The sequence below is a fragment of the Diospyros lotus genome, chromosome 1, assembly GCF_014633365.1.
Source record: "Diospyros lotus cultivar Yz01 chromosome 1, ASM1463336v1, whole genome shotgun sequence".
Lineage (NCBI taxonomy): Eukaryota > Viridiplantae > Streptophyta > Magnoliopsida > Ericales > Ebenaceae > Diospyros > Diospyros lotus.
The window spans coordinates 36,325,655-36,337,024 of NC_068338.1; the positions used below are offsets into that span (position 1 = coordinate 36,325,655).

General features: G+C 34.5%; 1 protein-coding gene and 1 long non-coding RNA gene across 11 annotated transcripts; both read right to left on the minus strand.

The window, feature by feature from the left end:
- Positions 1–1,053: 1,053 nt before the first annotated feature.
- LOC127791046 (nuclear transcription factor Y subunit B-4-like) lies at positions 1,054–1,890 on the minus strand. Its single transcript, XM_052320782.1, has one exon. The coding sequence runs from the start codon at positions 1,775–1,777 to the stop codon at positions 1,229–1,231; it is 549 nt and encodes a 182-aa protein (XP_052176742.1). The 5' UTR covers positions 1,778–1,890; the 3' UTR covers positions 1,054–1,228.
- A 3,365-nt stretch (positions 1,891–5,255) lies between these two features.
- Positions 5,256–10,503, minus strand: LOC127812874 (uncharacterized). 10 transcript variants are annotated; one of them, XR_008026012.1, is made up of 4 exons: positions 9,829–10,483; positions 8,488–8,554; positions 8,216–8,297; positions 5,256–8,129 (listed from the first exon to the last, which is right to left on the minus strand). It is a non-coding gene; the product is annotated as an uncharacterized LOC127812874 (long non-coding RNA). The 10 variants fall into 10 exon arrangements; XR_008026003.1 differs by lacking the exons at positions 8,216–8,297; positions 8,488–8,554 and having other exon boundaries at positions 9,829–10,278; positions 10,374–10,503; XR_008026009.1 differs by lacking the exons at positions 8,216–8,297; positions 8,488–8,554 and having other exon boundaries at positions 5,256–5,585; positions 5,874–8,129; positions 9,829–10,484.
- Between the last annotated feature and the right edge of the window lie 867 nt (positions 10,504–11,370).

Genomic DNA, 11,370 nt, shown 5'->3' on the forward strand with positions numbered 1-11,370 from the left:
CTCGCTTGTGGGAAGTCGAGATCCAGTACCATTGAATATACAGAAAATGTCAGCATGATGGAGACCTTGATGTGTTTTTTCAAGACAAACCAAGCATTTTTAGACTGTGGTCCCAGCTGCTTGCTAGCTAGGGTTTCAAAAGAAAGACCACCATACCCTAATGAACTTTGAATCTCAAAGATTTTGGTGTACTAGTCAGTTAATAAACTAGTCAATAGATATATATGTGTGTGTGTGGACAATCTTATTCTAAAACAGGTATCTCCATGCCTAAATTAGCATGATTATCTAGGTAAGCTCAAGCTTATCTTTCTGGGTTTCTAATAACTTTGTGCTTCATAGGGCAGGAGAGGGACAACACAGAAAACAAAGATTTCGTTGATCTGAACTTCAACTGCTGGAGAATAACAATCATAAGAAATTAATATAATTCATCATTAATTATGATTTATAGAAGACTGAAACATAATGAATTCTAAAAACAAAAAGAAAAAAAAAAACGAAACCACATATAGAAAGAAAGCATATGGATCTAAGTCTGTCAACATGCAACTCTGCAGAAATAACAATGAGATCAAAATGTTGAGACTAGCTAGTCAAAACTGAATGCAGCTAGCTAGCTAGCACTTTGAATGAACACACACGCACATATATATGAATATTTCAACGAGTATTGTTGTCAAATAGATCAAAGGGGACCTTGGTTTTCAGGTGGGATGACGAGCAAAGCATGAATTGTGCCCTTCAGATCATAAGCATGGATCCCACTTGAATTCATTAATTCCCAGGTCAAAGGGAAACCATCTAGCTAGCTAGCAAAACAAGAGTACGTATTCTCTTCCTTTGTTAAGCATTAGCAAGATAAATTAAGCAAACTCTTAAGAAACCCTAATTAAAATGTATATTTATTGTCAATTACATATATAAATTTAGTTACTCCCACCGATGGATCAATTGATATCGCTGATCATACAAAACTAAACTGCCTTGTATAAACATGGTAATTGGGGCAGATGCAAGAGCAATTGAATTTCTCAAAAAGTCCCCAAAAGCTAACAACAGAGAATAGAGATCGATCAAACCCTTGATTTAATTCTTAATTAGAGCATACAAGTGAAAATTAACACCAGTAATAATTTGCACCCGCACCCAAAATTCTCATAGACATAATTGTCATTAAAGCATATATATAACCATAGAATAAGAACCCACTAATTTTCTCAGAAACCTAATTAATATACCCCCTGGAGAAAGAGTTTTTAGTTTCATTAATTATGGTGAACTTAAATGAATTAGTAGAAGACGCAGAAGGTTTCCTACTTGTTGGTGGCTCACCTCTATAGCTCAACACGGTAGTTTCGTCCTTTTCTTCACTGGTGCTGGCCTTATTTTGGTTTGCTCTCTCCCCTTCTAGCTCCCTATATCTATTCAAATACCTCTTCAGTGGCTTGGCATAGTCATCAAATCCTAGGCTCCCCAGAGCCCAACAGATGTCGTCCCCGTTCACTGTCTTTCGCTTCTCCTTGTGACACTTGTCCGATGCCTCTCCAGTGACAAAGCTGATAAATTCAGACACACATTCTTGCATGGTTTCTTTGGCCTCTTTTGAGATTTTAGCATTAGCAGGCAAGCTCCGCTTCATGATCCTCCCCACATTGGCTATGGGCAGCAGCCGATCTTGCTCCTTAATCACCCCATCCTCGCCATCGCCACCTGCAAAACTGTAATTAAGGCCTTCTATCTCAGAGTTGGAGCCTATATTACCAACCATATCCATAAAGAGAATTAACTTAATTGCCTGTCAAGCACAGACACGTATCGCTCTCGTTTTGTTTCTAATCCTCCTCTCTGTTTATAGATACCCAAATATATATATGTGTGTGTTTAGGCATCCCCTAAGAGAATATTTCCTGGCCATTTGATTTGGTTTTTAATCCATTCAACAAGGCTGTGAAATTAAGTGTACATAACTAAAAAATAATAATTATTCTTTCATCATTTGTTTAATTAATTTTACCTTGGTTTTTCTGGTTTTTTTTATATTTATTTTTGATCAAATTAAAGTTCCATTTTCAGTGCAAGTTAATTAAAAGTCAATGTCACAACCCAAAACCTTTCATCGTCGTCACTTGGGAGACATAGTGGCAGGCAAATTTCCATTGATAGTATGAATTAGGTTTCTTCTTCTTATGTAACTGAGGCTGCTTAGCGTAAGAGGGTTTGTGGGAGCAGATTAAACCTAAAAGCTTTGAGAAAAAGACTTGCATTCAATTATCGGCCATATATATGGTCCCCTCCTTAATTTGCTCACTAATCTATCATGCTTTAGATGAGTTTGTACTAACTTTGTATTAAAAAATTTCGTTAATTTTGATCTTGTGGACTACATGAAGGCATGTGTTCTTGTGGCAGTGTGCCTGCAACTAAAAAACCCTAAAAATAGCCAATTCATTTCCAATTTGGAACCCTAAGCCATGTACTTGTTACCTAACAATGTTTTTAAAATGGGTATATTACTTTAATTAAATGGTTGCAAACAAACAAAACACTCTAAATTAAATTAAGTGGGTGACCTTATGGATCTAGACCGGGGAGTTGATATATGGGTTAGTAATTAAATTTTCTTAATTTTTTATGTAGTCCACGTTATCATATTTTGACAAGTGGCAGTTGCTAGCTATCAAGGTAATGTACATGACCATACTCATTGCAAAATATTAGGTACATTGATCACAGGCCCAAATTAATTTAATGAGAGGTCGCAGTCATGATTATGCTTCATAAGCCATATACTTGCACTCAAAATCTTGAAAATAACTCCTATTATGACTCATTTAAATTAATTAATGTGTGTATACGGGAAAGCTTTGTTCTAGAACTTCATTTATCAATGGAATTCCTCTCTTTACGTTTGCCATCCATAATTAGATGCTCAAACTTTTCAAATCAAAATATCCGAATACCATCTAACAAATCAATCCAATATTTGGAAGAAAATGAAGGAAAAAAGTATTCATTATTTATTTGACCATATATAATACGGGGAATTTTTTAATTGAGGATAAAATTAACTTAAAACGAGAACAAATCAGGCAAAAATAATTAATTACTAACTTAAGTGTGTAAATAGATCAAGTTTTTCAGTAAATCTCGTCTTTTTTTTTTTTTTATGAGAGGGCAAGATTTTTAATTAAAAAAAAAAAAAGAGAGATTTTAGATCAGAACAAGAACTGTCACATGAGGTTTATGAGAAATATATAACAAATATTAATCATTAATTTGTCGAAGAAAGGTGGGTTTGGGGTAAACATTCATTAATTTTAATCCTGTGAACAACCTTTCTCTTTCTATTCCTATTTTTAACTTAATTAGCAGACGAAGAATATTATAGATGAATTTGACTTTGAAAGACACTGTAATCTATGAAGTTTATCGAACCAAGTTGTTCCCTGAGCTTTAAATTAATTAATTAATGTTAAGGCCACTCAACTTTTGTTTTAACTGACATCACAAATTAAAGAGTAGGAAAAAAAAAAAAGTTTGCAAGAAGAATAATGGGATTACGACGACTAAGCAAAATCGTTATTAGAAATGAAAATAAACACAGATTGGTTGCTGCATATATTCCCAACTTTGAAGTTTGAACAGTACTGGAATTAAATGTTATTTGAGGAATAAATCCATGGATAATTTTTTATTCACACACTATACCTTGATGAACGTTCCAAGATTATCGCTAATCGCAAAAGACAAGTAGCAATTAAATCTCACTAATCCTCATACTCCAACTGCACCAATCCTTGTGAAATCACTGTTTAGGGAACGTGGTTTGTGGTCCAGCCTACCTAAACTAGTACTTATTTACTATAAATATCAAGCACAAGCACAAAAGTGGAAGCAAGAAACAATGGAAAAGATACTGAAGCTTTCATGACCTTGCTTTTTAAATCTTTAATTAATTTGCTTTAAGGCTCTGGTTGGTTTTCATGTGATTTGCTCTTTACCCTTTCGTCTCCAATTTGTAATTATCAGAAATTGACAGAGTTCTAGTGCTCTATCATTTTCTCCAAGGTGTGACAATAAATAAGATCATTAATTGCCTGAAATTAGGGCTAGTGATTTGATTTGAAAAATAGCTAGAAGAAATGGACAAAATTGGTCATGAAGCTACAGAGATATGTTGTTGGCTTGGCATGCTGTGGCTGTGGCTGTGGCTGTGGCTGTGGCTGTGAAGAGAAGATTAGGCCAGAAAATGGGGATTCCATCACAACTAGGGCGAAATTAAAGAAATCAATTAATGCCCAAGCAAGTGCACTTGAGAAGGCCTAGGAGTTTCCAAAAGGCCTTTTTGTTTTGAGGACATTAAGAAAAATCTCAACACCCTTTCCTTTTATATGTTTCTCTGCTTTTGAGATTCCACCCACCATCCACTCCCACCCCGCCTTTAGTGGGCATCACATCTCTCCTCCAATTCTCACAAGTCTATTTTAGTTTCTAAAATGTGAAGGAATAAAAGCTGGATTTTCTTCTCTTTTGTTTTTCTTTTTTTTTAAAGTGTGCTTGGCTTGAGTGGTTAACTTACCTTTGGAATATATCTTTCTGTTGTGACTTCATTTGCTTTTTCTGCAACTTGGATGACCTTTGCAGAGTTTAATAAATATATTGTTATGTGACAGTTCTTCATCAGAGGATCTTGGGGGTTAAGATTAAGAACTTGCCTTCTTGGCTCTTGTCATGTTCATGTGCAATGTGCAATTAATCATTCACCGATTGGCACCAAGTAACTGCTGCACCAAATTAATAAAACCAGACAACCTCAAACTCTGTTAGTGGTGTTGAATGGCCACGCTTCGTATCAGGCAAATCATTCTTACATTTATTTTTATAAAGAAAACAGACCGGCACTTATGCACTGGAATAATATTTATTCCCTTTGCCCTACAAGTTGAGAGTTGCACCTCTCAAGGGTAAATTTACAGACACTACTCCCAACATAAGGCAACCTAGCCTTTGAGATTTCTTACCTCTCTTCGATCTTTGTTGCTCATTTTCTCAACCCTTCTACATCATATCCCCTTTATTCCTAATTTATTTACTTTCTGTGCAATTCATATTGACTTAGCCAACAACACACATTACAGAAAGATTCAGTTATGTTGGTTGGATAATGATTCATGCCATACTACTCATACAATGAGACATGTCCAACCTTATCATCATGATTAATAAAGTGAGAACAGAAATGCTACCAAGTATTTTCTTAACCAGAGGTTTTGTTTATGGAACCTCAAAAGAGATCTCGATTCTAGGAGAAGAACCAAAAAAATTTCGGAAATTTCCAGTAAGTTTTGAATGAAATTGATGATAAATCTTACAGACAGGATTAATGTAATCAAGTGTCCACCTGGCTAAAGAGAAAGGCATAAGCAAAAACCATCATCAACCTCACCAATGAGAAGGTCAAAACCTAGATTTCTCTGCACTTGCCCACTTACTGGAGTCTTAGAAAAAAGCACAACCGGAGTTTCGAGCCCGCATGGTCAATCTCTGCATAAGGCGCTTCTGTACCACGGAACGCAAAATACCTGCATATCAAAGCAGGAAAGCTCAAGGAATATGGACTAGATGGTATGATCAGGCATTATGAGAAGTTCAACTGGCATCAATAAACCACAAGCTAAAATATGAACAACAGTTTGGATTGGCGATACTTAGCATGATTTAACTTAGCAGCTTTCCTTGCTCTATTCAAGTTCATAAAACCACAAGCTTATACATAACCCCTGCCCTTTATCAGGGCAGCAAGGAGACGTCTGTCTCTGTTTCTCTTTCTTCCAAGAAATGTGGTTTGGATGTCAAATTTATGTACTTACCAACATTGGTTCCACAGAAATATGTGTTCTGGATCTTGTAATATAACCATAATTGACCCTTTCTCACAAAGCATATTCTGTTTTTATACGTAGTTTTTTGAATTCTACAAGAAATGCAAGGAGAAATAAATACACAAACAAACCAAGATAAAGTAGAAAAATGAAATGAAAAAGAAATCAAATTAATAACAGAGCTTATCCAACAATACTTGCAGGGAGACAACAGAGTTTAGTAGAAAGAAATTTCATTGGTTTGACAAATTACAATAGGCATTGGAAATTCTTGGTTGGCTGAACCATTAACTATATATTTGTAAGAGACAATAACAAAAAATGCTAAGTTTTTTTTTTTCTTTATTTCTTTTTTTTTTTTTTTTTTGGGGGGGGGGGGGGGGGTCAGGCAGCTTTTTAATCATAAGAAATTTTATCATTTGGGATAAGGGTTTTACTTACAAATAAATTGAGCTCTAGATATGCACAGGCAATAATGGAGAAAAGAGGAATACTCCCTATAGATAGGCTAAAACAGAGAAGAGTGAAGGTTAAGCAGCATGAAACATGAGGCTATTGCTCAACTATAGTCTAGGGACACATAGGTATGAGGTGGGCGTATGGGGCTTCTTCATCTTTTCAATTTTGAATTCCCTATAGCTCTACAAAGGGGATAGTTGACAAAAAAATGTCAATTCAAAGCATGTTATAGTGCATCGCTGATTGGAGACAAAAGGTTGCAACAAGGGGCTGAAATCTAAGGTATATGTGCCTTGATGTGCCAACATAGAGGGAAAAAGGGAGTTTTTTTTTTTGGGGGGGGGGGTGTGGTGGGGGCAAAAATTGGAAATTTAGCATCTTGAGGTCAGGATTGTGGGCAGAAAATTGCAACCCTTATGGGTACATTTGTCCAGACCAGTAAGGAAGAGAATTAGTTGCCAGGACCGAAAAAAAAAATTCACAATTTGTTTCTTTGTTAAAAACCCTAATAGTAGTAGTATTAATAATGTCAATCAATTTCAAGCAAAAAATAAAAAAAATATCAATCAATAAGTTGTTTTGATGGTTTAATAGTGACCTTGCCTGGAGATAAGAATTTGAGCAGTCAAGGTCTTAAGCAAAAAGAAGTAATAATTTACGTGTAGCACCTTCATGTTTTTTATGTATTTGCACAGGATAAACTATCACATTCCATCTCAGGGCTTACTCGTTCCTTCCATCATACTCTTCCTTATTGCAATGAATCTAATCTCTCATTCCTACAAGATTCATGCAACATTTCACGCAGTGGCTGGTATGGAAGCCCTTGTGGCAGAGAGAAATTGCAGATAAAAACTATGCAGTTAGATGTGCATGCAGCTAAATCAACAATGCAATGATGGATGGAAAGAAACAGTTTCGGACGTACAAGGAGTAGAAACCAACATCTGAGAGCAGGGAACAATTTGCAAAGGGAACAAATTTATCTACATACACATCAGGTATAATATGAGCAGGGAACAATTTGCAAAGAATGAGGTATAAGAACAGAAACTCAACCACAATTTATTCAGTCAATCACAATTTCCATCTCTGAGAACTGACACAAATAAGTGAACTGTCATCCACCATGCTTCCCTGTGGAAAGTAAACTATGCCATTAGAATTATGACATACAGTTCTAAGAAATTAGATCACACCTGTAACATAAAATGTAAAGCAGTTTGTCTAAACCTTTTTCTTGATGTTATTTATTTCACCATCACGTTATTTATTTCAAAAGCCAACCCTAGATAGTGGGATAAAGGCTTGATACATTGTTGTTGTTATCAATTGTCATTGTTATGTTATTTATTTGAGAAAGGTTTAAAGATTATGAAATAACAGAGCCCAATGTGGTAGTTCAATGTAGGATGGCTCAAAAAAATCACCTTGCAAGTTTGAGGTCGTGGGTTCAATTCCTAGCCCTCATAATGCTTCGGTAGTCCCATGCCATAAGGTCTCTGCACATTTTAGTTGGGGGAGGACCCATGATGTGGCCAACAAGGTCCTTACAAAGTATAAGGCTAGCCAGTGCACTAGGAAGCAAAACACAGTTTTTCTCAGTCCCTCTAGGTTCCCTTTCAAGGTGACATCGAGACAGTTTCTTACTCTTCTGTCTAAGCCAAAGAAATAGCACATATAAGCATCACCTAGTCATTTTTATCAGATTTGATGGCAAATTTTGATGACCCAATTATGTCACTAGTTGGATTCTTGGAGATCCTGGATTAAAACACATTTCACCTGCACCAAACAAGAACAGTTTCTTCAGTGATTTAATTGCTGAAGTTGCTGACAATGAAATAGCAGGAGTAGTCAGATACACTCACATAAACATAAATTACAAATTTTCAGCAAACAAGCATTTTGCATGACCTTTCCTTTAGGTTTGCTCTCTGCAGCTACAACATTCTATGTGAATAACAAAGCACTAACATCAAGGGGCCATTAATTGGTTTGCCAGCTCGATAAGGACTGCACATAATATTTCTCTGATCTAAAACTGGTAAAAGAAAGAGGTTTCCAGTCTAGCCATCAAGGTTGTTGCATGAGACATGGAAGAAACAACAAAAATGAACAATTAGTTTCACTCTCACTCTACCTTTTGAGGGAATACCACACAACTCACTTCGATAATGTTCTTTCTTCCTTTTCTTCACTACTGATAACTGGTTGTAGTAAAAAAGAAGAGGTAGAATTAATAATGTTATGAACTGAATCATTGACATATTCATTTGAGCACAAGATTTTTCAGTCTCACGCTTTAAAAAAAAAATGACCAGTCAACATATTGAATGCAAGTAGCTCTCTCTAGAACCAGCAGAAATCACGAGTTCTCTGTACCTTGTGGAATAATTAAACAGGCCTAACTTTCACTTATCACAAGTTATTTTCTAAGAACTAGACAACTCAAAAACCAATGGTTGCCCTAAATCATGCAACTGGCACTGGATGTAAAAAAACTGATCTCTGAAGCTAACAAAAGATTTTTAAATTACCAAAATATTTCTGCTGAAATGATCAATGGTTTCCTACGATTTACCAAGTCAAGAGAGAAGGAACAACATTCTAAACATCAAGCCTTTTGTAACCTACACCTTAAACTATTCTAAATGATTTCTTCCTTTCATTGTTTTCAAACAGAGGCACAAACAACAACACATATCAATCCTCAATCCTACTAGGTGAGGTTAGCTACATCAATTTTACCTAGTCAATTGTTTTTATCTATGATCCCATATCTTTTATATAGCCCTTACAACTCATATTATACCTAAGAGGCTAAGAGTCTCCAACCAAATCGTTTTCAAGTCTTCTCTACCTTTTTGCTAAAGACTTGTTCCACTGCATCAACTCACCTCATAGAGTCATAGGAGCCTATACTGGTCATCTTCCCACATGACCAGAACTAGTTGGGATCAGCTACATGAATTATAAACCTCCAATCATTTCTATATAGTAATATCCTATGTCATGTGTAAGGGTTTCCCGTGAAGCTTTCTTTGGTCTCTCTTTCCCTTTTTGCTACAAGTTTCCTCCATTTTATCCACTAGCCTAACGCAAATATTATCTGAAAATCAAATAGTAAAATTATTTAACCGCCAGAATAGGTAGATGACTGGTGCAATTTTATGAAAAATAATATAACATTAGTGTAAGAACTTTTCACCATAAGCATGCTATGATGAAGCTTATCCCTAACTTTAAATTACATTAAGAGGCTGTGCTGCCATTCATGCTAATAAGTAGTGACATCGACATGCATGAGAAAATGGAGAAGTTTTTTTGTTAACAAATATTTAATGTGATCCTTAAATCAAGCTAACGAGCAGCACTATGAAATTTTGGGAGAGTAATTGAGCATAAAACCACAGGGCCATCTATTTATAGTTCCCTTCTCTTTGATAAGCACCCAATTATTTAAAAAATACTATCCACTCACTGTTCAAAAGTATATGTTGGGCTCAGATTTGATACTGTAACTTCTCCGACGAGCTTGGCCATTTCATTGTAGAAATCCTAAGTGCGGATCCGAAGAAACCCTTTGATTTGAAGTCTCTTGTCCACGGAGTAAAACCCTCCACCAACAATTGCCGATCAGGAGGGGAAAAAAAAAAAGAAAAGAAAAGAAGAAAAAGGGTATGGAACTGAATCAACTTTTACATTCGTCAAAATCAGTAAAATTGCCATGAAACCATGAGAACAATATTCTCTGGAAGCAAGAATACCAACAAACTAGGGTTCATGAAATGGAAGTCAGGTGGTAACGAACCACGCACTAGTTTCAAGTTGGATAAGTGAAAGCTATGAATATGCCGTAATAAGGCTGGTTTCCTCGGATCAAAACGTAGCAATGACAGAAACTTCGGGCCTAATCGATATCAAAAACCATCTGCAATATTCATAACAATTCTGTTTCAAGGATAAATAAAAAGAGAATTCTGGATGAACTTTAACTAGAACTCGCAAGCCCAAATTCGGAATCACCGGAAACTTTACTCGCCGATGCCGATAACAACTGTATTGTGGCTGCTCTTCTACCTGCTGAGCTTCCATATCTGTTGTATTTCAATGGATGGATAGATAATGGCTTCCACACCAAACAAATTGGTTTGAATATGTTGATTAATTAGTGTTAGATAACACCCCTAATTATAATAATAATTTAGCATAAACTCAATTAATTAACCCTCCCTCAATTCTAAATGGCATAAGAGCCTGTTTGGCCATGGTGTGATGGAGGGAAAGGTTCTTTTTTTTTTTTATAATATAATAAAAGTGTTTTTTGTTTATTTTTATATTATTTTATAATAATAATAATAATAATTATTATTATTATTATTGACAGCCCAAATAAGTAAAATTTTAAAATTATTTTTGTACAGTAAATATAGAAGTTTAAAATTAAATTGTTTATAAATAAAATTAACATTAATAAATAAATAAAAACAACAATCATAACATAACATACTATTATCGTAACAAAAATTCAATCATAAAAAGAACCCCAACCATGGTTTTGGCCGAAAAATCATTTTTATTTTTCTTAAAAAATAATGTATATAATATAGATATATTTTAGTGTAAATATATAATAAATTTTGTATCATTTAAAATAATATTTAATCATAAAATTGGACAATATTAACAAAAAAATATTTTTCTGTCAATATTCTTTTCAGTTATTTAATTATTAAAAAAAAGTTTTTATTATTAGCCAAACAGATATAACAACAACAAAAGTATTTTAAAGTAATTTTGGGTGGGGCTAAACCCAAAATTACTTTTTATAGTAAAAATATTTATCATAAAAATTATTATTCTCATAATAATAGCAAAATTTCACAGTATTGAAATTATCTTTTCTTCATAACAAATTTTATTTATTTATTTATTTTCATGAAATTAAAGTGGAAATTTAGAGCTTCTCTTACAAATTAAAAATAAATTTAAATTTAGAAAAATTACACCCAATCAACCTATG